Source organism: Dendrobates tinctorius, unplaced genomic scaffold (genome assembly GCF_039654945.1).
Source record: "Dendrobates tinctorius isolate UK_male_01 unplaced genomic scaffold, ASM3965494v1 ptg000326l, whole genome shotgun sequence".
Lineage (NCBI taxonomy): Eukaryota > Metazoa > Chordata > Amphibia > Anura > Dendrobatidae > Dendrobates > Dendrobates tinctorius.
In genome coordinates, this window is record NW_027361993.1 from 5,064,958 (window position 1) to 5,082,873 (window position 17,916).

At 41.6% G+C, this 17,916-nt stretch overlaps 1 protein-coding gene across 1 annotated transcript in view; it reads right to left on the minus strand.

Annotated features, from left to right (window-relative positions):
* Positions 1 to 17,916, minus strand: part of MEGF6 (multiple EGF like domains 6) — a 557,152-nt gene that overhangs the window by 46,036 nt on the left and 493,200 nt on the right. The window contains exons 10-16 of the mRNA XM_073561705.1: positions 17,420 to 17,557; positions 16,368 to 16,490; positions 15,974 to 16,096; positions 15,324 to 15,479; positions 13,725 to 13,856; positions 420 to 548; positions 34 to 162 (exon numbers count right to left, since the gene is read on the minus strand). Coding sequence (XP_073417806.1) covers positions 34 to 162; positions 420 to 548; positions 13,725 to 13,856; positions 15,324 to 15,479; positions 15,974 to 16,096; positions 16,368 to 16,490; positions 17,420 to 17,557 — 930 coding nt within the window. The remainder of the gene's footprint in view (positions 1 to 33; positions 163 to 419; positions 549 to 13,724; positions 13,857 to 15,323; positions 15,480 to 15,973; positions 16,097 to 16,367; positions 16,491 to 17,419; positions 17,558 to 17,916) is intronic.

The following is a 17,916-nucleotide window of genomic DNA, read 5'->3' on the forward strand; positions in this document are numbered from 1 at the left end:
CATACTAACCAGACCTCAGTATGAAGCACTCACCTAAGTGGCAGTAACGCCCGTAAAGACCGGCCTCACACAGACAAGCTCCATGGATCTTGTGGCATCGGCCCTTGTTGGCGCAGTTACATTTTTTCTTACAGGTTTTACCATAAAACCCTTTAGGACAACCTATAGGAGAGGAAAAAATTAACATTTCAGCAATCAGTCCAAGAGATACATAACATTTCTATTTTGTAAGTTGGAGAAAGTGGCAAATGGCGGCCTGTATCCGCTGACGGACTCCCATAGGAATGGTGTCCTCTTAATTTCTCCACCACCGTCCTGTCTGATGATCAGATCTTTGCAGCACTGCCCAGGCCAGAGGTAATTGCTGAAATATAAGAACATCATAGACGGTGCTCAGGGTCCTATGTGTAGACCCTTACCATCCTCACAGAACTCCCCGCTCACTCCTTGGGGGCAGTGGCAGTGCCCGGTGATGGCGTCACACGTTCCACCATTTTTACAGTTACATTTCTGCGTGCAATTCAGACCAAACGTTCCTTCTGGGCAAGCTAGGAAAGAGAAAAGCAAGAAGTATAATGATAGTGGATGGCCTCGCAGCCTGGGCGGCATTTGTGCGGTGTGAGACGGCCACCATCAGTGCAAGAAAGGGTTCATTCATCACATTCCTATGTGTACAGAAACGGACGGCTCGAAATCCTCATTATAAAGCAACAGTACTGCAATGAGAAAGCTCTATAGTGGGGCAATAGAAACACATTCCCTTAGCTTTTTCTTTTTATAAATGGTTACATTTCTAGCATATTTTTCTATTCCCATGGAGAGACATTAACCTCACGTTATTGTTTTTACCTTACCATATACTGTACTAGCAATTATACACAAGCCAGCGCCTGTGCCTACTTATTTGTACAGGCGCCCATTTAGTCTGGTTAGTTTGATAGGTTGGCCTTTTTTACCATGAATAGACCAAATATGTTTATTTTTTTAAAAAAAAATTAAATTTCATTTTATTATACATACATATTTTTTAAAACTTGTTTTTCCAATTTTTACCTGATTTTTTTGTCCCCTTAAATGACTTGAACCTGCAATCACTGTACTTATACTGAATACTTTAACACCACAGTTTGCCTTCTATCACCACTGCTCAGGTTGGTCTCTGGCAGTTTGTGACCTGCTGGATCGCTCCACTGTTCCATGAAGAGAGTGAGAGGTCACTTTTCAATGCAAGTCTATGAGATCCTCATTCTGGCTCATAGACTTTCATTGATAGCATGTGACCGCTGAGTTCCATGCCATCAGAAGTTCCAGTCACAAGATGGACCGGAGAGGTGCTGATAAAAGATGAAGACGCCGGCGGGTAAGTATAATACTACGAGCAGGAACCTTAGCGCTGAACAAAAAATCCTGAAATGGTGCTTTAAGTGGTTAAAGGATAGCAACTGGAGTGTGATCTGGTTGCTACAGTTCCAAGTAGATGTCGGCTATGTAACACAGCCAGCATCTGCCCCATATGAAGCACCCTCAGCTTCTGAGCCAGCTTTATTCTTTGTTTAACGTCCTATGATGAAAGTGTACACCATTGCTAAAAAAAAATGCAAAAAAAGGGCAAAAGGATGAGGTCTATTGAAAGTCCTCCCCAATTGGAGAAGGGCGCCCAACAAACCTTTCACTTTGATTTTAACCTTACTATATACAGTACATGTCATAGGCACAGGTTCCCAACAAACCTTACCCCAGCCCTCTAGACCAGAAAGCCACAGCAAAGCCTAGTGAGAGTCTGTCTAAGGCCGGGGTTACACTTGCGTGAAACTCACACGAGTCTTGCATCTCAATACCCGGCACCGCCGCTGGCACTCGGACCGGAGCGCTCAGCTGCATAGAAATACATGCAGCCGCACACTCCACTCTGAGTGCCGGCGGCAGTGCCGGGTATTGAGATGCAAGACTCATGCGTGTTTCACGCAAGTGTGACCCCGGCTTTACTCCCGAATTCCACCCTAGTGTCGGCCAAGACCCTCAGTTTAGCTCTGTCCTCACTTACTTTTACAAGAGACTCCCTATGGGGCACTGGCAGACAAAGACAGATGAGGGCCCTGTACACGAAGAACAGTGTATGTGGGTCGCCCTCCCAGGGCCGTGGGGTACTCGGTACCGGGCCGGTGTCAGCGGGATGTGTCACAGCAGCGGTGACCCAGTCCATGGCCCTGGGTGCACAAGTATTAGGGGAAATTGAATGGTGGAATGTAGTTAAAGGAATAGTTTGTGACGCCACCTAGGGTGTTCGGCAAGTGAGATGTTAAGCCGACGCTGCATGCAGATCCTCTGGGACTGGTGGTGTCCTGCAGCCAAGATGGTGAAGCTCCCCACAGGTGGAGCTGTAGTCCCAGGGCAGTGTAGATGTAAGGGTAGCTGAGAGGCGCAGGCAGTGTAGAAGCTGGTACCCAGATGTAGCGGTACCTGGTGTGTTGGCGCAAGAGTGAATGGAGGACACCAGGGCTTGTAGTTCCAAAGCTTTACTCACAGTCTGTAGTACTCCCTTCCAATGCTCCGCCAACATGTACCTTTCTGAATGTCTCCTCTTATAGCGCCTTTAAGTGTGAAGATCTCCTAGTACTGAGTTACACTGGAGTTTCTCCTGACAGATGTTCCCAAGAACTCTACTTGTACGGCACACAGCTGTAGCCTGCTTCGGGGACTCCTTACTCCTGAATCCCAGCTCACTATCAATGTTGCTGTTGTGCCCCCAAGTCTTAGATGGGAGTAGTGCATTTACAGCCCACTACTCCACTGGTGTCTGCTGCAGAACCATTAGTGTCCATACAACCTCGGGGACCGGGCCCCGGTCTTGCGCTTAGAACTTCTAGGCAGGGTTCTCTCCTAACCCACGTCCTCTGTTCCCTTTTACTCCTTCGTTCTGTACTAATCTCTCCTTCTCATGGAAGATCAGGTTTCAGTTCAATGTCTTTCTCCTTTCCCTTCCCGTGCCAGCAGACCCAGGTCACTGAGGTCTGCTGCAGCACCTCCTTCCTCCATCCCTCTCTCTCAGGGATCTTCTTTCCTCACTCCTCTCTGAGTGGCTTCCTCTCACAGACTGACCTGTCATCCTAAACCTTCCCGCTCTTTTATGTATTCTAAACTCCACCCACCTCCCAGCACGTTTCATGTTCCAAGCAGGGAGCCACCAAAGGTGCTCTGCTACACTCCAAGCAGGGAGCCGCAATGTGGGTTTGCTGAACTACCGTGTTGTGTGGGATGCGAGTGTTGGAGCGTGGTCAGGAGCCTCCAACTTACCTGGATGGTGGAGTACCACACCTCAGGAGGAGGTGCAGTACCTCTGTGGCGACCGAGCCTCAGGGGCGCCACATATGGCCCTCTGTAGTCCAATAGCTCATCATAATGCACAAGTCCACCTTCTTTGGAGCTGGACCCCCATGCAGTTGCACCAATGATATGTCTGCCCCTGTTCTGGGGTATGCTTATCAATATAAGATTTCATCCTAAATACTGAGACATTTAAAGCGCTGCACCTACCACCCTTGGTTTGTATGCCCAAATTGCCCAGAACAAGAATTCAATGCAAATTTCCAAAAATCCTATTTATCCTTTGTGGTCCATTGTATGCCACAAATACTACAGAGGAGGAACTCCGCACCCATACCACTTTTAGCGCAGTATATGAGAAGTAACTGAAAACTATTGTGAGTGGTGACATTGGGCCTCAGTAATTCATATGTCAGCAAACAGTCGGGATGTTAACACTTTAATGTCATAATCTCCTTCATGCTAAGCAGACCGTAAAGCTGTTCCGCCAATTATTTAAAGCAGACTAATAACTTCCACACATACATAGGACCCTGAGGTTAGGGGACCCGGGCCAATCAAAGCAAACGCTCGTCATGGTTTCAAGATTTATGACTCCGGTGTCATGAAAATCAATGACGTCTATGACAGTGAAATTATAAGAGGGTCACTTCATGTCTGACACCACTTTGTACATATGCATTTCTAGTTGGGTCCCAATATTTTGGACAGTGAGTCTATTTTCTAATTTTCTCCTCTATTTGACAGTAGAAGAGTTTTCAAACAAAGCCATTGTGATATGATTAAAATGTAGACTTTCAGCTTTAATTTAAAGTGGTTGTCTGGGACTTTTACAATGATGGCCTATGCTTATGATAGGTCATCAATATCGGATTGGTGGGGGTCAACTCCGGACATCCTTGCTCCTGGTGCCGGCAGCGTCCTGGTGTACTCAGTTGTGGAGCGACAGAGCTCCATCAGCTGTATAGTGGCTGCATCTGGGTACTGCACATCCACCTCAAATTTAAAGGGTCAGCTGTGGAGCAGCTGATATAATGAGGATTCATTTAAATAGGATATTGAAGTCTATGGAGAAGGAAGATGGAGGAGTAAGAATAAGATTGTGCAGATTCTAGCTAATGTATCCCAGAACTGGATTCACAACTACACAGCTCAGTACTGCTGTATAGTGTCCTCTTTGCCTTTGCTATTTCTTTTTGTGTGTTACCAAAGGCAAAAGGAACAGGAATCCCTCTCTGGTGAGATGCAGGGAAAGGAAGAGGGATAAAGGGAGCTTACAAAGCTGTGAATGTGTAGCTGGAAACTAGCCCAGAGTTCCCACTGAGGGTGCCGTTACCACTGGTGATCACAGGAAAGTATACGAAAAACGGGGAACGATTCCGTCACAACCATCCAGGGATAACATCGATTCTTTATTGCAACATAGTTAAAACATTAAAAAGGGTGCCTCAGACCTGACGCGTTTCAGGTGTATACACACGCTTAGTCATAGGCTAACAGGAATCCCTCTCTGTCTATGTGTGCTATGTATGGGAGACATCATAGCTGCCAGTCTCCAACCTCTAGCTCAGAGTCAATTGAAAATTAGCGCTTGTAGAGGTAAAACTGGTAAAATACATGCAGGATATAAATCATATAAAGACTAGAAACAGTGTTATTCCTCATGTACACACACAGGACAGCTTGTTCTGAAGAGTTATTTTAAAGCATAATTCCCCTTTATGGGGGATTCACAGGGTCAGTATTTGGTCAGTACTTTAATCAGTATTTGTAAGCCAAAACCAGGAGTGGAACAATCAGAGGAAAAGTATAATAGAAACCCATCACCACTTCTGGATTTATCACCCACTGCCGATTTTGGCTTACAAATACTAATGTAAAATACTGACCAAATACTGAACATGGCCCAAAAACTGAGGATCTACACTTAAGTCACATTGTGATAGAATTGATTAAAATCCACTGAACTGGTGTCTAGACATGAACACTGTCTAAATACTAATAACTATAACAGAGGGAGGACTACACAAATATTTTGCCTTACTTATGCTAAACTGAACATGTATTATACTCCAGTCACATCCAAAGCTACACACTCACAGTACTAATATACCATTCCCTAAGATTTAATTCATATGCTTTGATGCAATTCACTAGGGGGAGATTACTGGTATACATAGAACTCAGTAACCCTGTATACTGTGAGCTCCCTCTAGTGGTGACAGCAGGCAGACAGAATTTTATCATGTAAGCCTACAGTATGTCTATATAATAGATTTGGAGTTCTATATCATGCAGTTTGCTTTCAGTTGTAACTTAAATATGTCCAGGCTCAGATACCTCCAAATATACATTAGGCAATGCACGAGATTCCTACTGCCAGATTGCTATATTTTACAGAATTGTGTTAACGACTAGTAGAATCCAAGAAAGAGATAGTACTAGATCATGGGGTAGAAGAAGGACAACAATTGCCTTTGCCTGGAAAAAAAAACTAAAGATTGTATAAAATAGTAAAATATTTGTAAGAGCAAAAAAAAATAACAGTTCCCAAAATTCCTGAAAAACCAAACATCGATACTACAAAGAGCCAGCTCTCGCCAAGACAAGAGCCCAAATCCAGGTCTCTGGGGTTTGGCACTGAGGAAATTTACATTGAACAAGAACCAACGGTTCAAAATGTAAAAATAATCTACAGCTCTAATAGTGGCTCCAGAAAGCCGCTCCAAGAAACAGAATATGATATCACTCCTATTTATAAAAGTGGAAAGTGCAGAGATGCTAAAGTAATGCACCAATCAGAAGACGGGACTGGATTTAAGGAGATCTGTGTCCAAACCAAAGCAACAGACTGATACAATCCAGATCTCCAAGTAAACGTTCCATCAACTAGGAACTTGACTACTTCGGGATGGTGCTGTGGAAATGTCTTATCGGGACACAAAGTCAATAACCTTGTATCACTCTGATATTAAAGAATGCAATGAGTCTCTAAAATTGAGTGGAATTTCCATTGGTTCTGAATTCAAGTCAACTTATCCAGTAACTTTGGTAGAGTTTTCCAGAAAGGCATACTGTAGTTATGAGTCGCCCGGTAAGGCATGTCCTCCTCTGGTGATGGGTGTCAGGGTGATAAAGTCATCCATACACGCTTGTCAAAATTTGGAAACACCCGTTCATACAATGGTTTTTCTTGCTCTTTCTGGATTGTTTACATTGTGATTTAAATGCACTTTTGCTTTTTACTTATTTTATTATAGCAGGGTTTTTTTCATTTTGTCTTTTGTAGGTTTTGTATGCTTTTTGGCCATGTGAACATGCATTTATATGCTGCATGTGTACCAACTCAAACCAAGCTCAATTTTTGTGTTTTTTCTGTGTATTTTTGCATTCTGTGCAAGCTGGGGTGTGGCCTCCCTCTCCTGAGCTGGAAATTGTATTTAAAGGCTTCTCCTGACTGGTGTCCGGTGGTTGGGACCCGATCCTTGTCTGCCCTTATTCACACAGACGTCAACTTTGACACATGATAAGGTTACTAATACTAGACAGTGTAGGGCCGCCCCGATCACACAGTTACCTTGTCGATGGTGGGACGGATTTATGCTATGTTTGATCAAATACAGTATTACTAAGAACTCTGTATGATTTAAATGCACTTTTGCTTTTTACTTATTTTATTATAGCAGGGTTTTTTTCATTTTGTCTTTTGTGGGTTTTGTATGCTTTTTTGGCAATTGAACATGCATTTACATGCTGCATGTGTACCAACTCAAACCATCACAGTGATCTGTGATGTGACAGATCAGCGATCTGTCACAGGACAGTGATGTCCCACCTGGGACTATGTAATAAAGTAAAAAAAAAATTTAAAAAAAAGTGTAAAAATAAATAAAAAAAAATCGCCAAATAAATTAGTAAAAAAAAAAAAAATATTCCCCAATAAATTCATTTTTTGAAAATAATAAAAAAAAAAAACAATAAAAAAGTACACATATTAGGTATCGCCGCGTCCGTAACGACCTGCCCTATAAAACTGTCCCAATAGTTAACCCCTTTAGCGAACCCCTTAAAAAACAAAAATAAAAAACGAAGCAAAAAATAATGATTTATTATCATACCGCCAAACAAAAAGTGCAATAACGCGCGATCAAAAAGACGCATATAAATATCCATGGTACCGCTGAAAACGTCATCTTGTCCCGCAAAAAACAAGCCACCATACAGCATCATCAGTGAAAAAATAAAAAAGTTATAACTCGCAGAATAAAGCGATGCAAAAATAATTATTTTTTATATAAAATAGTTTTCATTGCATAAAACCGACAAAAACATAAAAAAACGACCTAAATGAGGTATCGCTGTAACCGTACTGACCCGAAGAATAAAACCGCTTTATCAATTTTACCGCACGCGGAACGGTGTAAACGCACCCCCCCCAAAAGAAATTCATGAAACGCTGGTTTTTGTTCATTCTGCGTCACAAAAATCGGAATAAAAAGCGATCAAAAAATTCCACGTGCCCGAAAATGGTACCAATAAAAACGTCAACTCGTCCCGCAAAAAATAAGACCTCACATGACTCGGTGGGTCAAAATACGGAAAAATTAAAGCTCTCAATATGTGGTGATGCAAAAACTATTTTTACAATAAAAAGCGTCTTTTAGCGTGCGACAGCCGCCAAACATAAAAACCGCCATAAATAGTAAATCAAACCCCCCGTTATCACCCCCTTAGTTAGGGAAAAATAATAAAATAAAAAAAATATATTTATTTCCATTTTTCCATTAGGGTTAGGGCTAGGGGTGTGTTGGGGTAGGGTTAGGGCTAGGGTTAGGGCTAGGGCTAGAGTTAGGGCTAGGGTTAGGGCTAGGGTTAGGGGCGTGTTGGGGTTCGGGTTGGAGTTAGAATTGGGGGTTTCCACTGTTTGGGCACATCAGGGGCTCTCCAAATGCAACATGGCGTCTGATCTCAATTCCAGCCAATTCTGAGTTGAAAAAGTCAAATGGTGCTCCTTCCCTTCCAAGCTCTGCTATGCGCCCAAACAGTGTTTTACCCCCACATGTAGGGTATCAGCCTACTCAGGACAAATTGCAAAACAATTTTTGGGGTCCAATTTCTCCTGTTACCCTTAGGAAAATAAAAAATTTGGGGCAAAAATATCATTTTTGTGGAAAAAAATGATTTTTTTATTTTCACGTCCGAGCGTTATAAACTTCTGTGAAGCACTTGGGGGGTCAAAGTGCTCACCACACATCTAGAAAAGTTCCGTGGGGGGTCTAGTGTCCAAAATGGGGTCACTTGTGGGGAGTTTCAATAGTTTAGGTACATCAGGGGCTCTCCAAACGCACATGACACCCGCAGACCATTCCATCAAAGTCTGCATTCCAAAACGTCACTGCTTCCCTTCCGAGCCCCGACGTGTGTCCATACAGTAGTTTTCTCCCACATATGGGAAATCAGCGTACTCAGGACAAATTGGACAACAACTTTTGGGGTTTAATTTCTCCTGGTACCCTTGGGAAAATAAAAAAATGGTGACTAAAAGATCATGTTTGTGGAAAAAATACGAATTTTTTATTTTCACGCCCGGGCGTTGTAAACTTCTGTGAAGCACTGGGGGGGTCAAAGTGCTCACCACACATCTAGATAAGTTCCTTGGGGGGTCTAGTTTACAAAATGGTGTCATTTGTGGGGGGTTTCCACTGTTTAGGTACTTTAGGGGCTCTCCAAAGGCAACATGACACCCGCAGACCATTCCATCAAAGTCTGCATTCCAAAACGTCACTACTTCCCTTCCGAGCCCCGACGTGTGCCCATACAGTAGTTTTCTCCCACACATGGGGTATCAGCATACTCAGGACAAATTGGACAACAACTTTTGGGGTCCAATTTCTCCTGGTACCCTTGGGAAAATAAAAAAATGGTGACTAAAAGATCATGTTTGTGGAAAAAATACGAATTTTTTATTTTCACGCCCGGGCGTTGTAAACTTCTGTGAAGCACTGGGGGGGTCAAAGTGCTCACCACACATCTAGATAAGTTCCTTGGGGGGTCTAGTTTACAAAATGGTGTCATTTGTGGGGGGTTTCCACTGTTTAGGTACATTAGGGGCTCTCCAAAGGCAACATGACACCCGCACACCATTCCATCAAAGTCTGCATTCCAAAACGTCACTACTTCCCTTCCGAGCCCCGACGTGTGCCCATACAGTAGTTTTCTCCCACATATGGGGTATTGATACTCAGGACAAATTGGACAACAACTTTTGGGGTCCAATTTCTCCTGGTACCCTTGGGAAAATAAAAAAATGGTGACTAAAAGATCATGTTTGTGGAAAAAATACAAATTTTTTATTTTCACGCCCGGGCGTTGTAAACTTCTGTGAAGCACTGGGGGGGTCAAAGTGCTCACCACACATCTAGATAAGTTCCTTAGGGGGTCTAGTTTCCAAAATGGTGTCATTTGTGGGGGGTTTCCACTGTTTTGGTACATCAGGGGTTTTCCAAACGCGACATGGTGTCCGATCTCAATTCCAGCCAAAAACGTCAAATGGCGCTGCTTCCCTTTCGAGCTCTGCCATGCGCCCAAATAGTGGTTTACCCCCACATGTGGGGTATCAGCGTACTCAGGACAAATTGCACAATAACTTTTAGGGTCCTGTTACCCTTGGGAAAATAAAAATTGGGGTGAAAAGATCATTTTTGTGGAAAAAATATGATTTTTTAATTGTATGGCTTTATGTTATAAACTTCTGTGAAGCCCATGGGGGTTCAAAGTTCTCACCACACATCTAGATAAGTTCCTTAGGGGGTCTATTTTCCAAAATGGTGTCATTTGTGGGGGGTTTCCACTGTTTTGGTACATCAGGGGTTTTCCAAACGCGACATGGTGTCCAATCTCAATTCCAGCCAAAAACGTCAAATGGCGCTGCTTCCCTTCCGAGCTCTGCCATGCGCCCAAATAGTGGTTTACCCCCACATGTGGGGTATCAGCGTACTCAGGACAAATTGCACAATAACTTTTAGGGTCCTGTTACCCTTGGGAAAATAAAAATTGGGGTGAAAAGATCATTTTTGTGGAAAAAATATGATTTTTTAATTGTACCGCTGTACGTTATAAACTTCTGTAAAGCCCTTGTGGATTCAAAGTTCTCACCACATATCTAGATAAGTTCCTTGGGGGGTCTAGTTTCCAAAATGGGGTCACTTGTAGGGGGTTTCCACTGTTTAGGTACATCAGGGACTCTCCAAACGTGACATGGCATCCAATCTGAATTCCAGCCAATTTTGCATTGAAAAAGTCAAACTGCGCTCCTTCCATTCTGAGCTCTGCCATGCGCCGAAACAGTCGTTCCCCCCCACATATCAGGTATCTGCGTACTCAGGACAAATTGCACAATAACTTTTGCAGTTCAATTTCTCCTGTTACCCTTGGTAAAATAAAAAAAATTGAACCTGAAGTATTTTTTTTATGAAAAAAAGTTAGATGTTCATTTTTTTTTAAATATTCAAAAAATTTCATGTGACGCACCTAAAGGGTTAAAAAACTTCTTGAATGTGGTTTTGAGCACCTTAAGGGGTGCAGTTTTTAGAATGGTGTCACTTTTGGGTATTTTCTATCATATAGACCCCTCAAAGTGGCTTCAAATGTGATGTGGTCCTAAAAATAAAATGGTGTTGTAAAAATGAGAAATCGCTGGTCAACTTTTAACCCTTATAACTTCCTAACAAAAAAAAATTTTGGTTCCAAAATTGTGCTGATGTAAAGTAATCATGTGGGAAATGTTAGTTATCAAGTTTTTTTTGTGCCGTATCTCTGTGATTTAAGGGCATAAAAATTCAAAGTTGGAAAATTGCGAAATTTTCAAAATTTTCGCCAAATTTACGTTTTTCTCACAAATAAACGCAAGTTATTTGAATGAAATTTTACCACTAACATGAAGTACAATATGTCACGAGAAAACAATGTCAGAATCACCGGGATCCATGGAAGCGTTCGAGAGTTATGACCTCATAAAGGTACAGTGGTCAGAATTGTAAAAATTGGCCCGGTCATGAACGTGCAAACCACCCTTGGGGGTGAAGGGGTTAAAGGCTTCTCCTGACTGGTGTCCGGTGGTTGGGACCCGATCCTTGTCTGCCCTTATTCACACAGACGTCAACTTTGACACATGATAAGGTTACTAATACTAGACAGTGTAGGGCCGCCCCGATCACACAGTTACCTTGTCGATGGTGGGACGGATTTATGCTATGTTTGATCAAATACAGTATTACTAAGAACTCTGTATGATTTAAATGCACTTTTGCTTTTTACTTATTTTATTATAGCAGGGTTTTTTCATTTTGTCTTTTGTGGGTTTTGTATGCTTTTTTGGCAATGTGAACATGCATTTATATGCTGCATGTGTACCAACTCAAACCAAGCTCAATTTTTGTGTTTTTTCATTGTAGATTGAGACTGAAGGCAGCAAATCCACAAAGATACTCGTATGGAAACACATGGCACTTGGGTCTAAAAATCTGTCATTTTGACTCATAAGATCACAGAACTGATTTCCACTAATCTAATGGCCAGTCTTTGTGTAGCTTTGCTCAAACATGTCTCTACTTCTAGTGTGCAGTCCTCAATAGTGGTTACTTTTGCGGCAATTCAACCATAAAAGCCTCACAGTCTCCTCTGAACAGTTGATGTTGAGATGTGTTTACTAGTTGATGTTTGTGCATCATTTATGAAAGCTGTCAACTGGCGTACTGACAATTTGCATTTTCTGAGTCTGATAACTCTGATAACTTATCCTCTGCAGCAGACATAATTCTTGGTCTTCTTTTCCTGTATACCTTCAAGGTTCTAGCAATTTTCCAGATTGACTGACCTTCATGTCTTACAGTAATGATGGACTGTCATTTCTCTTTTCTCTTTGAGTGGTTTTTGCCTTAGCAATTCTGGCTTAGAACAGTTGTGGAATAGGGGTATGCTCTATTTGGATCTGTGGAGCAACGTTGCCTCTGTAAAACACACCCAATGGCAACAAAAATTTTCTGAAGGCTGATAAACTCTTGACCAGACATTCCTGTTCTTTGAAAGCCATTCTATGAGATGACCTGATGAAGCTGCTTTAGAGGATGACATGGGGGGTATATAGCTGTTATCAGAGTAAAAGGTGTAGCCCATCTTCTGGCTTATTTCACATGTGTTTATTTACTGCCCGTGGTTGAGCTTCCTTCAGTCTGAAGCTACAATGTACACATTCCAATACGAACAAGGATAATCATTGCATGAACAGGTGTGTCCAAACTACTGATGTTACCAAAATGTACAGTGTTTGATACGGGTGGTGAACAAAAAATGTTTGCCCCGAGAAAAGGCCAGCTACACTTTGCTCCAGGTAGCTGTCCTGAATGAGCTGCCATGATTGCACAGCAACAGGAATCAGCTGGTCAAGGACCATCAATCTCCCAGTCTCCTGTAGACTATAGTTTAAAAAACTGGAGATCAGATCCTTCGTTTACGCGATTAATGGATCGTCAGATCTCATAGTTACCTATATGTTGGAAACCCCCTTTAAGAGTCTCTAGGGTAAAGAGGGTAACGTTCATTTGATACTTTTGTGATTGATTCTCATGAATTAAAACAAAGTTAATCAATGGTTTCATCTATTGTTTTTTTCTGGATTGGTAATTCAGCAGAACAATCAAACTAGATGGATACAACGGTACGTAAGTTACAGTTACATCCTTGTCCTTACTCTAAACTCCTGTAACACAATGACAACACCCACTGTCCTGTACAAGGTCAATTGTTCATCATGAGTATATGGTGGGCATCCAATTCATTCAATGTACACAAAGATAAATTATTTAAAAGAAAATAAAGAGAGGAAAAAAAATATGACTTGATGAGGCTGGTGTACTTGCTTTTAACTAATTATTACAAAGGATAATGATAAACAAAAACAATTAAATTTATATATTATATACGTATATTTATTTTTGATATTCTATTATTTCCCTTTATTACTATTTTATTTAAATAATTAGTCAAAAGCAAGTACGCCTCATCAGGTCTGATATATATCAGATTTGATGAGGTTGGTGTTCTTGCTTTTGAATAATTATTTGAAAAATAATAATAAAGGAAATATATATATATCTATGTATAGATATATATGTACATACATTATTATGCTTAAAAAATAATAAAGGAAAAAAAAGAATATTTTAAGTGCATGCATAACTCCTTTTTAAAGTCCTATTACCCCAATATTAAAATTAGCATTTTAAAAGTGCAGTTAGTTTACCATCAGGATAAGGGTGCTTGTATGACTTTATGATAACAGAACCATAAGGTGTGGATTGTACTGTATGTTCTTTATTACCTAATAATACCACTCAACTTACTCTGGTTGCAAATGAGACCGGTCCACCCCGCAGCACACGCACAGCCGTCCTCCTCTATGGTGCAGGTAGCGCCATTCTGACAGTCGTCACAGGTTAGTGTGCAATCTGGGCCAAACGTGCCATCAAAACACACTGCAAGTGCAAAAAACAAAGCGCAAGTAAGAGAGCAATAATCTTTTAACTTTTTTTTACCTTTTGCCAGCATTTTTGTCTTTTTTTCATGTTAATACATGTAAAAAAATAAATGATACATGCATTTGGCCAAATAGGATACACTGGAATCTGGTTCAGAGAGCCCCATGTGTTACAGCCAACCATGAGAGCAGATGATGGTTGTATTATTCAATCATCATCTGCAGTTAACATCCGAGGTTGCTGTTGACTCGTTAATGCCGCTGGCAATCTCTGATAATGGCATTTACAGCGTGCAGCACAAGGGGGCGCCCATTGCCCCTCACCCTCTCCGCGGCTTGCCATGGCAGCTGGGGGTCTGCTAAAAAGACACCATGATTTTGACCATACATTTCTACACTGCTGTACTGCAGTATACAGAATGAGCGATCAGACGATTGCAGGATCAAATTACCAAAGAGGATTAAAAAGAAAAGTAAAAAAAATAAGAAAAAAAAAAATCACCCCTTTTCCCATAAAATATAGAGATAGTAGAGAAAATAAACATATTTGTTATTACCACGTCTGCTCCATCAAAATATAAAATTAATTAAAATTAATTGGAAATAATATGACCTCATACAGCTTTATTGATGAAAAATAAAAAAATAAAAAGTTAATGTTCTGGTAAAAAGACAGCACAAGATTTTTATACATTTTTTTAAAAAATAAAATCCCCAATGTTTTTTTTTTTTTTAACTTTTTAAATGAAAAAAAATATATTCAAGTATGGTATTGTCGTAATTTTATTGGCCTAGAGAATCACGCTGCAAGGTCATTTTTACTGCACAATGAACGTAACAAAGACAAAACCCAAAAAAACAATTGCAGAAAGCCATTTGTTTCACAATTTCACCTCCCTTGGAATTTTCTTCCAGTTTTCTAGTGCATCACATGGCAAAATGGAAGATGGTGTTCAAAAGTACAAATCGTCCCAAAATTTAAAATAAATTGAAAAAATACATACTGCTACATTGGCAGAAAAAATGAAAAAGTTATGTCTCTTGGCAGAAGTGAGGATAAAAAATAAAAAAATTTGCCTGCTCCTTAAAAGGTTAAACCTTTTTTAAAAAGACCATAAACATTTTAATTTTTTTTATTTTTTGTGTCGTTCCCTTGTTAATGAAATGCTCTTTTTTTATACCTCAGATTTGTTTGATATAATTTACCTCCCCCCATACCGAAAATTAAGAATATTCATTTATTCACTTTGCTGCATTATGAGAACCATATGTACTAATAAGTCAATGTACAGAGGGCTAAAGTTACCGCGTAATGACACCGTAATCCCCCAATGAGGCAGGATCCCTGGTAGGAACTAATTGGGGTTAATTCCAATAATAACCAGTAAATGGATCCGTTTTCATGGGTCATTTCATAAAGCGGTGGAGAGTGCCGTGCTGATAGATGTATGTTAATGATGGTTACCAAATGACTCGGATAATGTGTGTTCTCCTCGCAATTCTGCTTCTTCATCTTCATCATAATCGTCATCAAATATCTGGGAAAATTCATCTCGCAATAAAGTCACTTGAGGAAGAGATTGCTCCGCAGGAAGCGGCCCAGGATCTGAATCTTGGATGCCTGAGAAGAGAAGAGAAGGGTAGAAAAAAGTCAGCTAGAGTCTTGATTGGCAAGAAGTAGGAAGACGATGAAAAAGAGTATGACTGCTGGATCTGACTACGCCGGGTTCGGGTGTAGTCTGTAACCATGGAGACCCACAGCTCAGCATAGGAGCTTGAGCACAGTTTTGAGATTTCTAAGTGAGATTATTTGTAAAGTTGACAAATTTTCATTCTTAGGGCTCAAACTCACATGCGAGAAACTCAGACGAGTCTCGCACGTCAATACCCGGCACTGCCGCCGGCACTTGGGAGCATAGCGTGCGGCTGCATAGTAATACATGCAGCTAAATACTCCGATCCGAGTGCCGGCGGCAGTGCCGGGTATTGACGTGCGAGACTCGTCCGAGTTTCTCGCATGTGAGTATGAGCCCTAAGAAGTGATTACAAAGGAGGACATAGGTTTTGAGGTCCAAACAAACAGTATCTAGGTTTAGTCTGAGGTGTGAGTATTACCCGTACAGGCCTTTCCATCAGCATTCAGTCTGTATCCAGGATTGCAGCCACATTGGAACGATCCAGGAATATTATCACAAACTTGGTGGCATCCTCCATTGTTTGATAGACATTCATTCACATCTGCATGGAGATTATGTTGGATTAGTGACACTATATAAACTCCCACCATGTTCTGAGGCCAATGTGTATGTGGGGGGATTAGGGTAACCCTTCATCTGAAGGGTCCATCTCTTCCACAAACATAGAATGGGGGAAATGGTCCAAGGGTCAGCTGCCCTTCTCTCCTACCAGGGATTGGAAGAGGAGAAGCAGACGAGAGCGGCGGGGCTTCTCCAAGAATGTTAGGGTGCTGAAATATGGGCATCTACATTTATCTTCGTGTACCACCTACCATCACATCCACAGCCGTCAGCGTTGAGTCGATAACCAGGATAACACACGCACTCGTAGCCCCCAACATAATTGGCGCATTCTTGCTGACAGCAGGACGCGCCATTGCCGCACTCATCCGCATCTGAGGAGATACATGAGATTTGACAAATTACTTCATTCACGTGTACTGCAGATGATCCATGTCTCTTCATCATTACTAGTAGTATTCACAAATGGGTTTACATCATATTAAAAGAGGCTGTCCCCTTTAAGAAAACTTTTCTCCTGTATGCATGGCCTCAGTGAGCCTCTGGACTCCAGGATAAGACATTTTACTTGCCCTGATACATAGTAGCAAAGTATCGGGATAGGATAGAGATGTGTTTTGCTGCTGTCTTTAGCTCACACAGGATTGTACAGACTGTATGTAATCATTGCTACAAGAAAGACGCAGGACTTCATGAGCATAAACCGTGAACACTCCCTTTAAGAGCGAGCCGCCAGATCTTCCTCTCTGAAGCTCCCGATGCTCATTGCTCACATGACCTCTTATTGGAAAATCTTGGTTAAACAATTTAATTTAGCTGGTGGCAATATCTGTCCGGCTGGCGCGTGACTGGAGTGTAAAGCTGCCGAAAGCGCATGATCCTGGACAAAACACAAAATAACTCATCTCCGCACAGAGAAGCATCTGTGGATTATCTCCAAGAGGATAAATGGTGTGTACATTGCACCAGCACCTGTGCTAGCCTGCAGCGCAGCGTCATCCGGGTAGACATGTAATTGGCAGGATTTATCACGCACTCATGATCTCCAACCTGTCCACTCCAGCGGTTAAAGTGTATGACACCGAATATTCCCTGACAACCGTAGCAGGGGTGCACTAGCTATGAGGATAGGTGGGAATTATTATCAGCCTCAGGCAATACCCTTCCCTGACTGCGGGGGCAGCGTTCTGCCACATGTACAGTCCATTTCAGTACTTTTCCATTTCAAAGGTAAGAAGTAGGGGGCGCCCCTTTAACAAATGGCTACAAAAGGCAACATAGAACAAAAACAGTTTCTTCTTACCCACACACGTCTTTCCATCAGAGTCCAGATCTAACCCCAACGGGCAGATACACATGGGGCCCGTGTTGCTGTGACGGCATTCATGTGAACAGCCACCATTGTTTATCTCACAATTGTTGATGATTTCCATTTCTATCCCTAAAAAAAGCAAACATATATTAATTAAACATAGCAAAGCAGAGACTCTTTCCTCTTCCTGGTGATGGTCCATACAACCAGCCCTACCCTTACATCGGCACATTGCTGGAGGCTTTATATTAGAAGTTTAAATGTCCCCATGTGTATAAAAAAGTTTTGAACTTTTCTACTGATCAATGAGAATGTAATTTTCCAGCTCAGTGATAATTCAAGTATTAACGGTATGTGACACCGGACGTATTCTGTTTCCCTGGTGTTATTTCACATATTATTCTCAGCTCCTATCCACAGTACATTTCTACATTCTGCAGACTTCCATTGGTGACAGACAACAGCATAGCTCATATCTGTCAACTCTC